The sequence below is a fragment of the Pan paniscus genome, chromosome 1 (assembly GCF_029289425.2).
Source record: "Pan paniscus chromosome 1, NHGRI_mPanPan1-v2.0_pri, whole genome shotgun sequence".
Taxonomy (NCBI): domain Eukaryota; kingdom Metazoa; phylum Chordata; class Mammalia; order Primates; family Hominidae; genus Pan; species Pan paniscus.
Window position 1 is genome coordinate 202,517,769 of NC_073249.2, and position 18,453 is coordinate 202,536,221.

The 18,453-nt window shown below is 36.4% G+C and overlaps 1 protein-coding gene across 6 annotated transcripts in view; it reads left to right on the top strand.

Annotated features, from left to right (window-relative positions):
* The window catches only part of STPG1 (sperm tail PG-rich repeat containing 1), a 58,372-nt gene that overhangs the window by 3,184 nt on the left and 36,735 nt on the right, over positions 1-18,453 (top strand). For 3 of the 6 annotated variants that reach the window (XM_008963147.5, XM_034958138.4, XM_034958146.3), the window contains exons 2-3: positions 1,322-1,436; positions 10,685-10,822. In XM_008963147.5, the coding sequence (XP_008961395.1) occupies positions 10,753-10,822 (70 nt within the window). In that variant the 5' untranslated portion in view covers positions 1,322-1,436; positions 10,685-10,752. Of the gene's footprint in view, positions 1-1,321; positions 1,437-10,684; positions 10,823-14,947; positions 15,080-18,453 lie in introns of all 6 variants that reach the window. The other 3 variants (XM_008963146.5, XM_008963148.6, XM_034958160.3) reach the window with 2 other exon arrangements.

The following is an 18,453-nucleotide window of genomic DNA, read 5'->3' on the forward strand; positions in this document are numbered from 1 at the left end:
TCATGGTAAATGCATTTTATATTGTGACCCAGCATGCACACACGCATATGACAAACTAAAACTTCACAAAAGACTACAGACTATGACTTGCATTTTGAAAATCACCAATGTGGAAGAGAAATGAGACTTACTTTGAGTTGGTTCCAAGGGTGGGAATTAGGACGGATAGAAAAAGAAAAAAAGAGAGAGAGAATCAGCTTTGATACAGGAAGGAACTTTCTAGCAATTAGAACTGCCCAACAGTGAACTTCCCCCAGGAGTTTTTAAACTGTGTTCTGATGAAACCTAGCATTCTGTGAATATTCAAGAGAGTCAAATATTTGCCCCCCCCCCAGCCATCCCTTATTTGCTTTATATTTTGAAAACTATATGCAATATTCTAACTTCAGAAACCCAACCAGGTAAGGCACAGTGGCTCACTGTAATCCCAGTGCTTTGGGAAGCTGAGGTGAGAAGATCACTTGAGGCTAGGATTTCGAGACCATCCTGGGCAGCATAGTGAGACATTGTCTTTACAAAAAATTTTAAAACTAGCCAGGTGTGGTGGCAGGTGTCTGTAGTCCTAGCTACTCTGGAGGCTGAGGTGGGAGGATCACTTGAGCCTAGGAGTTTGAGGTTGCAGTAAGCTATGATTGCACCACTGCACTCTAGCAAGTGGACGACACAGCAAGATCCTATTTCTAAAAATAATAATAACAAACCAATCATACCCACTCGGGTGCTAAATGTCAAAATTTAGCAAGTTAATATTTAGTGTGTGCTGCCTGAGAGGTTATTATAGAGGTTAAGGAGTGAGTAGAAGTCAGACTTCCTGAGTTCAAAGCCTGATTCCACTTTTCTTCTAATGTGACTTTGGGCAAGTCACTTAACCCCCCACCAAACTTAAGTTTTCTCATCTGTAAAAAGTGGGGATTATACCTCACTGGATTATTGTAAAAATTGCATAAGGTATTCCATAGAAGGCATTTAGGACTGTGCAGGCTCAATAAATGATAGCTATTATTTTAAGTTGTTAATACGATATCCCTGTGCGTATATTAAAACCCTACATTAATACAAGCCTACTGCAGGATAGGCAGTGTTAACCACTTCACATGGATCAGCCTAAGAGGAAGGTACTGTTATCACTCCCAGTTTATGGAGGAGGAAATAGGCTCAGAAGTTTAAGTGACTCATCGAGAATCAGAGCTATTAAGTGGCAGGCCATAACCTTGAACCCAGGACTGGATACTCTGGACTGCTGCGCTGGCCCCCACGTAGGAATCGCTTAAACATATGTTGTTGATTCGGAAGGTGGTATATCTTCACTGCTCTTTCTTAGATTCTAGGTCCATGCCATCCTGTCATGGACAGTTATACAGGTGGACCAGTGAGGCACATCTGGGCAGTGCTCTGTTCACATCTGGCCTGTACCTGCTCTCATCCTGCCTTCACAGGTATGCAGTGAGAAGACTGGAAAGCATTATTAACAGTGTGGTCTTTTGGTGGTAGGATTGGGGATTGTTTTTTATTTGTTTGTTTGTTTGTTTTGAGACGGAGTCTCGCTCTGTCGCCCAGGCTGGAGTGCGGTGGCGCGATCTTGGCTCACTGCAACCTTCACCTCCTGGGTTCAAGCGATTCTCCTGCCTCAGTCTCCTGAGTAGCTGGGACTACAGGTGCACGCCACCATGTCCAGCTAATTTTTGTATTTTTAGTAGACATGGGGTTTCACTGTGTTAGCCAGGGTGGTCTGGATCTCCTGACCTCATGATCCGCCCACCTCGGCCTCGCAAAGTGCTGGGATTACAGGTGTGAGCCACAGCGCTCGGCCGTGGATTGCAGATTGTTTAAAATTTTTTTGTAATTTATCATATTTTCTTAAATGTTGACAGTGTACATACATTATTATTATAGTAGTCCTCCCTTATTCAAGGGGGATATGTTCCAAGACCACCAGTAGATGCCAGTGAAACAGTGGATAATACCCAAACTGATTACTGTCAATCAGACTGTTTCTGTTCATATCTTCCACTCACAAATTTAATGCTTTTTCCATCTTAACTAAGCACTTATCATGCTCTGTGGCAACAGCTTTTTATAGTTTGAGGTGAAGCACCAAAACTAGCACCAATTTTTTTCCCCTTTGAAATTTGATGGATAGAAGTTTTATTCTTACTGTAGATCTTAGCAACCTCAGAATACAGTTTTTTTCTTGCCTTATTAAGTCAAGAACTTTCACCTTTTCACGTAAAGGAGGCACTTTACAGCTTGTCTTTGGCACGTCCAAAGTGCTGGCATCACTACTCTTGTGCTTTGGGGCCATTATTAAGTAAAGTAAGAGTTACTTGAACACAAGCACTGAGACAGCGTGACGGTGGATCTGACAATCGAGATGGCTACTAAGTGACTAATGGTGGGGTAGCAAATACAGCTTGAATGTGCTGGACAAGGATGATTCATATCCCAGGTAGGGTGGAGTCAGACGATAGGAGATTTCATCACATGCCTCAGAATGGTGCATAATTTAAAGCTGACGAATTATTTATTTCTGGAATTTTCCATTTAATATTTTCAAACCACAATTGACCATGGGTAACTGAAACTGGAAAATAAAGCTACAGACAAGGGTGGACTATTGTATAACAGGAAGCTTAATATTTTTCTAATCACTCATAATTCCAGAACACTAATGCATTTTTTAATAACAGCTTTATTAAAGCTAGGGCAGTAGATGGTTCTTACTAAAATGGTATAACACTGAGGGGTGCTAAATGAATAGTGGCTGCTTTGGTTATTTTTTGAGACAGGGTCTCACTTTGTCACCCAGGCTGAAGAACAGTGGCACGAACATAGCTTACTGCAGCCTTGACCTCTTGGGCTCAAGTGATCCTCCTGCCCCAGCCCCTAAGGTAGCTGGGACTACAGGCACATGCCACCATGCCTGGTTAATTTTTATATTTTTTGTAGAGACGGACTTTCACCATGTTTCCCAGGCTGGTCATGAGCTCAAGCTATCGCCTAACCTCGGCCTCCCAAAGTGCTGGGATTACAGGAGTGACCCACCACACCCAGCCCTAGGGGCTGCTTTTATAGATACTAAAAGACCTTGTTAAGCTGGATTGGTGATTGTGCTTTGATCATTATTGATTTGTTTCTGTTATTTTGAATCTCTTAATTTCTTGAAGAATGTTGTCAATAATTCTATTAAATATCAAATTTTTAGTATAGATTGTCCACCAAAAAAAAGTTGAAAATTGCTGCTGTGAGGATTACAGAATAAAGTAAGGAAAAATACTGCAGGGAAAAGGACCAGTAGAGTGTAAAATCATTTATTCAATCCTTTACTCATTAGTATATATAAATGGTATAAGTTCCTTAGGGAAAAAAATGGGCAAAATGAAACCCAAGTCTGCTAATAAAAAATAATTGCTATGGAAATTAAATTGTGCCCTTGCTATTAACAACTAAAAAGTAGTTAAATGTGTTAAACAACTCACATTGGACAACAGGCACAGTACAATAATCCCTGAAGGAAGAAAAACACGGTGAGTCCTACAATTGCCCCCATTTAGTACTGGGGTCAGTTTTTAGGCCATATTGTAGGAAATCCAAATGAATTCTAGATTTCTGAGTTGAGAAGATAAAAATAAGAATTCAGAGAGGCCAAAGAGGCTAGAATTTATAGGGAGAACCCTAAAGGAAGGAGCTGCACCAAAAATGTTCAGAAACCTGAAGAGAGGTCTCCTTAAGTTTTTGGCTGAGCAGTAATCTGCACATGCATGAGAAGAAACTAAGACTGGGGAAATACCCATCAAAAGGCCATAGGCTGAACAATTTCTGGGGCTTAAACAGAACTGGGAATGTTGCATGTTACCATAAACCAGAATGCAGAGACATGGTATTAGATAGGAATTGGGTAGAGTTCACAGAAATGTCATGCCTTAGTAGTGGGGATAAATTATTCCCAGAATAAAAGCTGCTCTGGACTTGCCATAACAAAGTTTAAAAGCTTGAAAGGGTCAGATGGATCTACAAGTTACTGAAAAGTGTGCCACATCCTTTGCAGGAATATATCAAAACCCAGCACCCAGCAATGTAAAATTCAAAATGTCCAATATCTAATACAAAATTACCAGACATGAAAAGGAAAATATGACCCATATCTGAGAGGAAAATCAACCAATAGGAACAGACTTAAAAATGACAGATTATAGAATTAGTACAAAGAAACCTTAAAGCAGCTACTATGAATCTTACAAATATTCCTAAGGATGTAAAGGAAACTGAACATGATGAGGCTAGAAATAGAAGACATAGAAAAAGAGCCCAAATGTAACCTCTAGAAAGAAAAAATACAATATTTGAAATAAGAATGCAATGGATGGGATTTGCAGCTGATGAGAGACTTCAGAAGATCAGTGAACTTGGCCGGGCATGGTGGCTCATGCCTGTAATCCCAGCACTTTGGGAGGCCAAGGCAGGTAGATCACAAGGTCAAGAGTTCAAGACCAGCCTGGCCAAGATGGTGAAACCCCATCTCTACTAAAAATACAAAAATTAGCCAGGCATGGTGGCAGGCACCTGTACCCAGCTACTCGGGAGACTGACACAGAGAATTGCTTGAAGCTGGGGGCAGAGGGTGCAGTGAGCCGAGATTGCGCCACTGCAATCCAGCCTGGGTGACAGAGCGGGACTCCGTCAAAAAAAAAAAAAAAAATCAGTGAACTTGAAGACATGACAATATAGACTACCCAAATGAAGGACAGAGAGAAAAGAGACTTAAAAATATTGAACAGAATATCAGTAACCTTTGGGAAAATATGAAATGATCTAATATAACTGTAGCCCCAGGAAAGAAGGTGGCAGAGGCAGAAAAACTATTTGAAAAAATAATGGCTGAATATTTTCCAAATTTGGTGAAAACTGTAGCCTACAGATTAAAGAAGTTCATTAAAACCCAAACATTAAAGACATAAAGAAAATTATGCCAAGGTACCATGAAAATAAAATTGCTGAGAGGCACATAGAATAGTCAAAGTAATAGAAATAGAAAGTACAATGGTGGTTGCCAGGGATTGCAGGGAAAAAGGAATGGGGAAATACTGAGGAAACACCATATTGTAGGAAATACTGGGGAAGTACCATATTGGTTAATGGGTATAGCATTTCAGTTTTTCAAAATGAAAAGATTTACAGAGACGGATAGTGGTGATGGTTGCACAACATTATGAATTTGAATTCCACTCAGCTGTACACTTAGAAATGGTTGAGATGGCAAATTTTTATGTTATGTGTATTTTACCATAATAAAAAATTAGGAAAAATCAAATTGCTGAATGAAAGTGATACACAGAAAAGCTTAAAAGTTGATGGATAAAAAAAGAATTATTACTGACAGAGGAATCAAAATAAGCATTACAGTGGACTTCTCATCAGAAACTATGCATGTCAGGAGACAAAGGAATAATATAAAAGTTCTTGGGAGAGGTAGGAAGAGAAAAAAACCTATGAACCCATAATTCTATACTCAGTGAAAATAATTTTCAAAAATAAAAGAAAAATAAAGACCATTTCAGACAGACAAAAACCTAGAGAATGCATTATCAGAAGACCTGCACTGCATGAAAAGTTAAAAGAATTTCTGTAGATAGAAGGACTATGACACTAGAAAGAATCTTGAATTTACACAAAGAATTGAAAAGCACTGAAAATGATAAAATACTTTTTTCTTATTTTAATTTCCTTAAAAGATAATTGAGTGTTTTAAAAAATATGAGATTAATAATATATGTAGAAGTAAAATGTATACAAAAGTAGCAAAAAGGATGGAAGGTAGGAAATGGAAGTGTATTGTTGTAAAATTCTTACATTATATGTGAAGTAACATACTATTGTTTGACTGTGATAAATTAAAGATGTATACTGTAAACCTTAATCACTATACATAAGTATAGCTAATATGTCAGAAATGAAGATAAAATGAGGCCATAAGTAATATGCACTTACTCTCAAAAGATCCAAGAAAAAAGAGACAAGGGCCAATATAACAAGTAGGAAATTGATAGGTTTAAGCCCAGCCATATCAAGTGCTACATTAAATGTAAAAGTTCTAAACACTCCAATCAAAAGGCAGAGTTTGATTAGATTAAAAACCAGGACCTAATATATGTTTTCTTTAAAAAACCATCTTTAAATATAAAGACACATTCCTGCGAGCAGAAGTGTGAAGAAAACTCAATAATTAAATATAAAGACACAAGCAGGTTAAAAGTAAAAGGATAGAAAAAATATAGTGTGCTAATAGTAATCAAAAGAAAGCCAAAATGGCCATGTTAATATCAGAAAAAATAATAGACTTCAGAACAAGGAATATTACCAGGGCTAAAGCAGGGTATTTCGTAATGATAATGGGGTCAATTCACCAAAAAGACATAAAAATTATAAATGTTCATGCACCTGGTAATAGTGCTTCAAAATACACAACAACAATTGAAAAGCTTAAAAGAGAAATAAACAAATTCACAATAATATAATATGGGAATTTCAACACTTCTTAGTATTGATAGAAGGAATACATTGCAAATCAGTAAGGATGTAAAAGACTTGAACAAACTATCAACCAATGCTACCTAATTGACATTTATAAAAAATCCCATTCAACAACAAAAGGAAAATTCAAATCAACAACAAAAAGATAACTAGAGAATCCCCCTGACTACTTGGAAATTAAACATCAGAATTCTAAATAAGCCATGTGTAAAAAAGAAATTACAATGAAAAATAAAAGATATTTTAAACTGAAAGAAAAATGAAAACACAACATGTTAAAATATATGAGATGCCACTAAAATGGTGCTTACAGGAACATTTAAGATATTAAATACATGTATTAAGAAAGAAGAAGGCGCTGGGTGCGGTGGCTCACTCCTGTAATCCCAGCAATTTGGGAGGCCAAGGTGGGCAGATTACTTGAGGTCAGGAGTTCGAGACCAGCCTGACCAACATGGTGAAACCCTGTCTCTACTAAAAATACAAAAAATTAGCCAGATGTGGTGGGAGTGCCTGTAATCCCAGCTACTGGGGGGTGCTGAGGCAGGAGAATCACTTGAACCTGGGAGTTGGAGGTTGCAGTGAGCTGAGATTGTGCCACTGCACTCCAGGGTCTAAATTCAATTATTGAAGCTTCCACCTAAAAAGCTAGAAAGAGAAGAACAAATGAAACCCAAAGTAAGCAGGAAGAAAGAAAAAATAATCGTGGAAGTCAATGAAATAGAAAATTTAGGAAAGCAGTAGAGAAATATCAATAAAACCACATGCTGTTTTCTTCTGAAAAAATCAATACATTGGTAAACCTATAGCAAGACTTAACAAAAATATGTAAAACACAAATTACCAATATCAGGAATGAAGTAGGGACATCACTACAGAACCTGCAGATATTGAAAGGATGCTAAATGACTTTATGCCCGTAAGTTTCGTGATAGATGAAATGAAAAAAATTTCTTGAAATACACAAATTACCAAAGCTCGGTTAAGAAGAAATAGATAATCTGAAGAGCCCTGTATGTATTAAGTTAATGGACTTTGTCATTAAAAATCTTCCCGCAAAGAAAACTCCAGGCCCAGACGGCTTAACTTGTAAATTTAAGGAAGAACTAATACCAATTTTACGCAAACTGTGCCAGAAATTAAGAGAAAAAAACACCTTCCAACTCATGTGATGAAGCAAGCATTACCCTGATGCCCAAATCAAAGACATTTTTAAAATGAAAAGGAAAGCTACAGATTAATAGCCCTCATAAACACAGATGCAAAAATCCTTAACAGAATTTTAGCAAACTGAATCCTTCAATATATAAAAGTGATAATATCTTATGACCAGGTAGCATTTATTCCAGGAACACTAGGTTGTTTTAACATTTGAAAATCAATCAATGTAATTCAATTAATATATTCACAAAGAACAATTGTATGATCATCTCCATAGATGCGGAAAAAGTATTTGATAAAATTGATCACCTATTCCTGTTAAAAACTCTTAGGAAACAGATTAGAAGTGATAACGAGCTTTTATTTTTAAAAAAAACCTACAACTAACATTGTACTTAATGCCAAAAGACTGAATACTTTCCCACTCGAGCCAGTAACAAGACAAAGATGTCCATTATTGTCACTTCTGTTCAGTATTGTACTGGATGCCCTAGTCATTGCAGTATTACAATAAAAAGAAATAACAGGCATACAAATTGGAAAAGAAGAAATAAAATGTTTTATTCACATACAACATGATTATATATGTAGAAATTCCTAATCGACAAAAAAGCTACTAGAACTGAAAAAAAAAGTTTAGCAAAGTTGCAGGATACAGCATTAATATATATAAATTACTTATATTTCTCTATACCAGCAATAAACAATTAGAAATTTAAAAAATTTTAAGACCATTTTTTTGACATAAAATATGAAATACTTAGGAATCAGTTTAAGAAAATATATGCAATATTTGTACACTGATAACTGTAAAATATTGCTGAGAAATTAAATAATATCAAAATAAATGGAGAGTATACCATATTAATGGAACATAATACTCAACAAAGTTAAGATGTAAATTCTCCCTAAATTGTTCTATAGATTCAATGCAATCTCAATCAAAATCCAGGGAGGTTTTTTCTTTTAGTAGAAATTGACCTGTAAGTTATATTCAAAAGGGCTAGTACAAGAGCTAATATAGTCGAAATAATTTTGAAAAATAAGACAAAGTTGGAACTACCTGATTTTAAAACTTACTCTAAAGCAAGATAGTGAGCTGTTGGTATAAGGATATACACAGAGTTCAAAAGAACAGAATAGAGAATCTAGAAATAGCACTATGTATATCTAAATAAACACATACACACAGTAGATTTTTGATGAGTGTGCCCAGATAATTCAGTGAAAAAAGGATATTCTTTTTAGCAGATGGTGCTGGATTAATTGAATCTCCAAATGCAATAAAATGAAAATAAAATGAACCTGACCCTTACCTTAATACTGTATACAAAGTTTAATTCAAAATGGATCCTAGGCCTAAATGTAAGAGCTAAAACTATAAAACTTCTAAAAGAAAATGTAGGAGAAAATATTTGTGACCTTGAGTTAGGCAAAAATTGCTTAGATCTGACGAAAGAAATCTTAAAACCTTAAAAGAAAATTTTGACAAATTTGATCAAAATTTTAAAATTTGCATTCATAAGATAATGTTAAGAAAATAAAAAGGCAAACCTCAGCTGGGGAGCAAATATTTTCAAAACATATATGATAAAAGGCTTGTATCCAGAATGTATTAACTTTTACAACTCAATAAATAACCCAATTACATCCAATTGTTTTTGGGTTTTGTGGTTTTTTGTTTTTTTGGTTTTTCTGTTTTTTTTTTGAGATAGGCTGTTGCTCTGTTGTCCATTCTGGAGTGCAGTGGTGCTGTCATGGCTCAGTGCAGCCTTGATCTCCTAGGCTTAAGCAATTCTCCCACCTCAACCTCCAGAGTAGCTGGGACTACAGGCTGGCTAATTTTTTATTTTTTGTAGAGATGGGGTCTCACTATGTTGCTTAGGCTAGTCTCAAACTCCTCGCTTCAAGCAATCCTCCCGCTTCAGCCTCCCAAGGTGTTAGGATTATAGGTGTGAGCCACAATGGCTGTCCCCAATTTTTTTGTTTTAAAGGCAGAAGATTTGAATACACTTCACTAAAGAAGATAAATAAGCACATGAAAATATCCAAATTAAAATGACAATGAGATACCACTATAAAATCACTAGAATGCCTAAAATTAACAAGATTGAGCAAACACGTTGGTGAGGATGTAGAACAATTGGAACAAAGTACTGATCTATGCAACAATATGGAAGAATTTCAAAAGCATTACACTAAGTGAAAAAAGAGTGTCTATGATTGCATTTATGTGACATTCTAGAAAGGCAACAATTGTGACAGCAGAGCAGTGGTTGGGAGGGTGCTGACTGCAAAGGGACACAGGGAGCTTCTCAGCATCATAGATAAATTAATATCTTAATTTTGGTGGTATTTAACTCGGCTGTAAACATTTGCCGAAACTTGGAATTGTACAACTAACACTGGTGAATTTTATTTGTGTATACATTATGTCTCAGTAAAGCTAAATTTAAATAAAAATAGGCCAGGCATGGTGGCTCACACCTGTAATCCTAGCACTTTGGATGGCAGAGGCAGGCAGATCACCTGAGGTCAGGAGTTCAAGACCAGCCTGGCCAACATAGTGAAACCCCGTCTCTGCTAAAAATACAAATTACAGGTGGTGGGCACCTGTAATCCCAGCTACTGAGGAGGCTAAGGCAGGAGAATCACTTGAACCCAGGCAGGGGCGGCGGTTGCAGTGAGCCAAGATCACACCATTACACTCCAGCCTGGGTGACAAGAGCAAAACTCCGTATCAAAAAATAAAAAATAAAAATAAAATCCAAGCCTTCAGTAGTTCTGTAAGCAACATCAACAGTGACTTCTTACGCAGTTCCTACTGCAGGCAGCACCAGCACAGTGTGCTTGGGACTTTGGGTCACTGCACTTGGTAGATCTCAGCCGGCACCCACACCATTTCTCAGTTTACCCTGTAGATAGAACAGAACCCATTTGCAATAATTAACCAATGTGAAATGATCTCTACAAATGCTGTGTTTTGCTGTTTCAGGTGCTTAGGAGAACATGCAGTAGAACCTTTCATCAAACAAATGGAACACGTCACAGAATTTTGCTAACATGGACAACTCTGCACAGAAAAATGAACGCACTGGCAAACATCCCAGACGTGCCAGTGAAGTACAGAAAGGTACATGTGTCTTTGCAGGGAGGAGATAGCTCCTGACATATGCTTATTTTAGTACATAAGAGCAAATTTGGGGGGAATAGTAAGTCCTGGGTTATATCCACAGGGCCATCCTTACAGGCATACCAGATAGATGGCTTTAGGCCCTACTGTTTCAAGTGTGACGATTGGGAAGAAACTGAAAAGAAAGGATGAGAGAAGAAGGAGGAAATCTGTTAAAAAATAAAAAACTAATAAACAAAACCCAGACTTGTTAGTTCCATGTATCTGGTAAGAATCTCTATCCTCAAATTTAGATACGTAAGAGATCTTTTTTTATTTCCTAGAACTCAACTTGAGTTATGACTGCAAGTCCCCATTCTGCTGGGTTGTTGGAAAGGATAACTCCAGCCATTATCAGCATAAATCCTATCTCCCTCGTGATTGTTTCAAGTTCAGAACTTTCCCAATAGTTAGTGTGATCCCAGGAGGCTGGGTTGGGGTGGGGAGGAATACTCAGGTCATTGGTCAACCATCCACATTGGTGAGATCCCCAGTGTCCCAGCTCATGTGCTCCCTTTGGTTTTGCTAGTGTTCGCCAACTAGTGTTCTGGTTCGTTAGTGTGGCTTAGGAATTATTGCTGAGACAGGAAACCTCATTTTGAGATCCCCCTAGGCTCCAGCGCTTTTTCTTTCGAGGCTATTACCACCTCCCTGGTGGGCTTCCAGAGTCGCTGCTGCTCTCAAATCCAGAGAGATCTCTCTTTCTTCCTCCTATCCTCTGATTTTGCACTCTCTTTTTCTTTAACATTTCTTTAAATTGAAGCATAAATATATATTCAGAAAAAGTGCACAAATCCTAATTGTATAGCTTAATGAATATTCACAAAGAAAACACCACCTATGGAATAACTTCTCAGACCAAGACAGAATGTCAGCAGCATCTCAAAAGCCCTTGTCCCTTCTCAGATATTATCTCCCTTCCCTGCAAAAGTAAACACTACGGTTATCCTGACTTCTCATATCATTAATAACTTTAGTTTGTTTTTGAATGTTATGTAAATGTGAATCATACAATATGAGCTCTTTTCTCTCAGGCTTTTTTCACTTATGTTTCAGAGATTTAACTTCATGTTGGTTTGTCTTATCTATGAGTAATTTGTTCATTTTATTACTCTTGTTTGAATACACCACAATTTATTTATCTATTCTACTACTGAAGGACATTTAGGTTGTTTCCAGTTTGGGGCTATTATGAATAAAAACTTCTGTAACTATTCTTGTACTTGTCTTGTGGGACACATATTTATGTATTTCATGGGTTTATACCTGAGGAGTGGAACTGCTGGGTCATAGGGTATGTTTAGGGTAAGCTTAATTGATATTGCCAAACAGTTTTCCAAAGTAGCTGTGCCAATTTTATCTCCTTACAAGCAATGTATGTGAATTCCAGCTGCTCCAAATCCTCACCAACATTTTAAGCTCATAATAGTTTTAATTTGCATTGCCTGAGATCAATGAGATTGAGCACTTTTTCATGTTGACTGGCCTTTTGGATATTCTCTTTGGAGAAGTGACTGTTCAACTTTTTTGCCCATTTTCTTCTGCTGGGTCTTGTCTTGTCTTTTCTTTTTTATATTTATAGGAGTTCTTTAAACCATTCTGTCCTTTTCTTATTTATAGGGATTCTTTATTCTAGAAACAAGTCATTTGTTAGCTGTAGGTAAATGTCATCCCCTATCCTGGGACTTTCCTTTTCACTCTCTTGACAATGTGCTAAAGACACGGAAACTCTTGATTTTAATATAGCCCAATTTATCAGTCTCTTTATGTTTAGTGTACATGTCTATTTTATTAATACTTAAGAAATCTTTGCCCATCCCAAGATAGTTTCTTCTAGAAACTCTATTATTTTACCTTTTACATCTGGATCTACAATTCACTTGAAATTGTTTTTGATTGAGGAAGATGCCCGAGTCTGTTGTTTTCCATGTTGACCCAGCACCATTTATTGAAAGGCTGCTCATTCTCTACTACTCTGTGTTGCTGTTGCTATCTTTGTCATAAATCAAGTGTCCAGGCATATGCAGCTCTGCTTCTTGATTATTTATTCCATTCACATATCATACTGTCCTAATTACTGTAACTTTATAATAACTCTTTAGTAGCATAAGCCCTTCAACTTTGTACTTCTTTGTTTATGCTGGCTATTCTTGACCCCAGTGCATTTCCATATAAATTTATTTTACTTTTTTATTTTTAATTTTTATGGATACATAATAGTTGTACATATTTATGGTGCACACATGATATTTTGATACAAGAATATAATGTGCGATGATCAAATCTGGGTAGCTATACAAATTTTACAATCAGCTTATTAATGTCTTTAAAAAACTCTACTCTCATTTTAATTTGGATTGCATTGATTCTAGAAATCAATTTAAGGATAATTTACATCTTTACAATAAATATTAACTTCTCTAATCCATGTATAGATCCTTTTATTTAAGTTACCTTAAATTGTTCTCAATGTTTTGGAGTTTTCTATGTAGAAGTCTTGCATATCTTCATTATATCTATTGTAGGCATTTGATTTTTATGCTGTTATAAATGGTAATTTTAAATTTTATTTTAAATTGTTTGTTGCTGCTGTACAAAAAAATTAATTGATTTTTGTATATTGACCTTGATTCTGGTGACCTCACTAAATCCAACTATTACCTCTTATAGGGTGTCCACAGATTATTTTGCAGTTTCCCCATATACAATCTTGTAATCTGTGAAAATGACAACTTTATTTCTTCCTTTCTCATCCATATATTTTATGTATTTTTAATATATTTTATGTAGGCGTTTGTATTGGCTAGAGACCTTCAGTACAACGTTGAATAGAAGGGTAATAGCAGTTGTACTAGTTTCACTCCCTGTCTCGAGGGAAAGCTTTTAATATTTCACAATTTGGTATCCTGTTTGCTATAGGCTTTTGTTATAGACACCTTTTATCAGATTAACAAAGTTTGCTCCTATTCCTAGTTTGCTAGAGTTTTTCTTTTAATCATCAAAGGATATTAGATCTTATGAAAAGCTTTTTCTGTATCTACTAAACAGTTACTTCACCAAAAAAAGATATACAGAGGGAAAATAGCATATGAAGGACTGCTTAGCATCATTAGTCATTAGGGAAATGCAAATTAAAACCATAATGAGATACCATTACATACCTAATGGGATGCCTGAGATTAAAAAGACTTCCCATTGCTGATAAGAATGTGAAGTCATAGAAACTTTCATACGCTAATAGTGGGGATGTGCAAAAGTACAACGACTATGAAAAATAGTTTGACAGTTTTTTTAAAAGTTAAACATATGATCTAGTCATTCCACTCCTAGGCATTTACCCCACAAAATGAAAGCTTATATCCATTTAAAGACTTGTAGATAAAATGCTCATAGCAGTTTTATTTGTAATGCCCCCAAACTGGCGACAACTCAAATTTACATCACCAGTGAATAAACATCATGTTTTTATACAATGGAATATTACTCAACAATAAAAAGCAATGGAGTATTGATATATCAGCAACAGAGATGAATTTCATAGTAATTATGCTGAGTGAAAGAAGCCAGACAAAAAGAGTACATGTTACAGGTATATGATTTTTTAAATCTGTTGAGATACTCGTATGGTTTTTCTTTTTTAGTTCGTTAATATGATGAATTATATTGATTTTTAAATATTAAACTATTTTTGCATTACTGGGGTTGGTCACGATGTATTATCTTTCTATATATTGTCTGGTTTGATCTGCTAAAATTTTTCTAAGGATTTATGTATTTATGTTTATGAGGGCTGTTGACCTCTAGTGATCTTTTTCCCTCTTGTAATGATGCCATATAGTTTTGGTATCAGGTAGTGGTTGCCTCATTGAATGAGTTTGGAAATGTCTTTTCCTCTTCAGTTTTCTGGGACAGCTTGTATGGAATTGATAGGTGGAGTGTTCTATAAATGCCAATTAGGTCAGGTTAGGTAATAGTTTTGTTCAGGTTTCATATATCTTTACTGATCTATCTACTTGTTTAAATTATCGAGGGAGATGTTTTGAGATCTCTGACTATAATTGTGAAATTTTCTATTTTTTCTTGCAGTTTTATCAGTTTCTGCTTCTTATATTTTCAATCTCTTTTTATTGGATACATCAGCATTTAGGACTGTTATGTTTTCTTGAGGAGCTGACTGCTCATAATGACCCCATTATGAAATGACCCTCTTTATTGCAGGTAATATTTTTTGCTCTGAAATCTACTTTATCTGATAATATCTAACTATCTTTTGATTAGTGTTAGCATAGTAAATCTTTTTCCATTATTTTACTTTTAACTTATTTCTGAGTTTATATTTAAAGTATGTTTCTCCAAGGTAACATATAGTTGGGTCTTTCTTTCTTATCCAATCTGAGAATCTCTGTTTTTTAATTGGGATATTTAGATTATTTACATTTAATGTGATTATTGGTGTATAAGTTTAAGTCTATCATCTTGTGACTTGCTTTCTATTCGTCCCATCTGTTCTTTATTTACCTTTTCTCTGTCTCTTGTATTATTTTTAAAGCTTCAATTTTATCTCCTTTGTTAGCCTATTAGGAATAACTCCTTGTAGTATTTTCCTAGTGGTTACCTTAAAGCAACAGTTGGCAAACTTTGCTCCTTGGACCAAATCTGACCCACTGCCTATTTCTATTAATAAAGTTTTATTGGAACATGGCCACCCCAGTTTGTTTATGTATTGTCTGTGGCTGCTTTTACTCCATAATGGCAGCACTGAATAGTTGCCACAGAGAATAAATAGACTGCAAAGACTAAAATATTTACTATCTGGCCGGGCATGGTGGCCCACACTTGCAATCCCAGAACTTTGGGAGGCTGAGGCAGGAGGATTGCTTAAGCCCAGGAGGTCAAGGCTGCAATGAACTATGACTGCACCACTGCACTCCAACCTGGGCAACAGAGCAAGACCCTGTCTCAAAATATAGATCAATAAGATAGATAGATAGATAGATAGATAGATAGATAGATAGATAGATGATAGATAGATAGATAGCTATAGATGGATAGATAGATAGACAGATATGTACTATCTGGCCCTTAGAAAAAGTTCGTTGATCCCTACATACTTTAGAGTTTATAGTATATATCTTTAACTTATCATGGTCTACCATCAAGTGATATTATAACACTTCACATATAGTAGAAGAACCTTAAAACAGTATATTTTTATTTTTCCCTTCCTGACCTTTATGTTATTGTTGTTAAACATTTTACTTGTACATATGGTATAAACCCTACAAAACAGTTGTTATTTTTGCTTTACATAATTTTTTTTTTTTTGAGATGGAGCCTTGCTGTGTCGCTCAGGCTGGAGTGCAGTGGCGCAGTCTTGGCTCACTGTAACCTACACCTCCCGGGTTCAAGCAATTCTCCTGATTCAGCCTCCTGAATAGCTGGGATTACAGGCACCTGCCACCATGCCTGGCTAATTTGGTAAGGAGGCCTCCCAAAGTGCTGGATTACAGGCTACCACACCCGGCCCGTAATCATTACTTTTTAAATGTTTAAAATGTTATATTTAAATTATTCAAGGCTGGGTTTGGTGGCTCATGCCTGTAATCCCAGTACTTTGAGAAGCCGGGGCGGGCAGATCACGAGGTCAGGAGATCGAGACCATCCTGGCTAACATGGTGAAACCCCGTCTCTACTAAAAATACAAAAAATTAGCCGGGCGCGGTGGCGGGCGCCTGTAGTCCCAGCTACTCGGGAGGCTGAGGCAGGAGAATGGCGTGAACCCGGGAGGCGGAGCTTGCAGTGAGCCGAGATGGCGCCATTGCACTCCAGCCTGGGCGCAAGAACGAGACTCCGTCTAAAAAAAAAAAAAAAAAAAAAATTATTCAATTTATACTCATAATTTTATATTTTCTATTTACCCACATATTTACTATTTCCAGAGCTTCATTCCTTTATGTGATTCAGATTTCCTACTGGTATCATTTTCTTTGGCCTGAAGGGCTTCCCTTAACATTTCTTGTAGCTCCCATTTGCTGATGATTAATTCTTTCAATATTTATATAGTTTTAAAAGTTTTTATTCTACTTTTGCTTTTGAAGATATTTTTACTGAGTACAGGATTCTAGGGTGACAGGTTTTTTTTTTTTCCTTTTATTGCCTTAAAGGTGTTGTTTTCAATATCAATCTGCTGTCATTCTCGTATTTGTTTCTTCATATGTGACATGTCTTTTTTCTCTGCCCAATTTTAACATTTTCTTCTTATCACTTTTTAAGCAATTTGATTATGGTTGGCCTACAGTGTCATTTTCTTCATGTTTCTTGTATTTGATGTTAAGTGACTTTCTTGAATCTGTGAGTCAATAGTTTTTTTAATCAAATTTGGAAAAATTTCAACCATTTTTTCTTGAACTATTTTTTTCTATTTCTTCTCTCCTCATATTTCTTTTTTTGAGAGCCTGATTACATATATATTAGGCTCCTCAAAGTTTCCACACAGCTCACTAATCCTTTTTCTTGTCCTTTTTCTGTTTTATTTTGTATAGTTTTATTTCTAGGTCTTCAAGTTTACTAATCTTTTTTTCCTCTAATGTCTAATTTGCTATTCATCTCATCTAGTGTATTTTTAATCTCAGACATTTAGTTTTCACATCTGGTAGTTCGATTTGGATCTTGTCATTATATCTTCCATATCTACTTAATATGTTCAGTCTTTTCTCTGGCTTCTTGAACATATGAAATACAGTTAGTGCAGCAGTTATAATGTTCTTCTCCACTAATTCTATCATCTGTATCATTTCTGAGTTGGTTTTGATCGTTTATTTTCTCCCCACTTTGAAGTATATTTTTCCTTCTTCCTCCTATTAATTTTTTATCAATGCCAGGTATTTTGAATTTTACCTCTTAGGTGCTATTTTTGTAGTCCCATAAATATTCTTGTGCTTTGTTCTGAGATGCAGTTAAATTATTTGGAAACAGTTTGATCTTTTCAGGTCCTGCTTTAAAGCTTTGTTAGCTGGAACCAGAGCAGTATTTAGTCTAGGGGTAATTTTGCCCCATTTCTGAGGCGAAACCCTCCTGCATACTCTATGTTCCATGAATTATGAGGTTTTCCCGCTGTGACTCATGAAAACAGGAGCTATTCCCGGCCCTGTGGAAGCCTCAGGGATTGCTCACTTGAATTCTGCCAGGCGGTTCCTTCTCCAGCCCTGGGTAGTTTTCTCATGCCATGTGTTGGTCAATACCCAGGAACTTACTCAGGGGACCCCGTTGCAGAGCTCCATAGCTCTCCATCTGGGTAGCTCTCTCTTCTCTGGTACTCTGCTCTGTGAACTTAGCTGTCTTGGTCTTTCTGGACTCCCAGATCTATTTCCTCAACTCAGGAAGACCACGGGGCTCCATCTGGATCCCTTCTTCCTGTGCTGTGGTCTTGAGATTTTCTCCTGGCAGAAAGCTGGGGGCCATCTTATTGCCAACCTCATTTATTTTGCTTCTCTCAGGGATCCCTGTCCTTTGTTGCCTGATGTCCAGTATCTTGATTGCTTTATATATCTTGCCCATTTTTAACTTTTTTTTTCCAGCTGGGAGGGCAAATC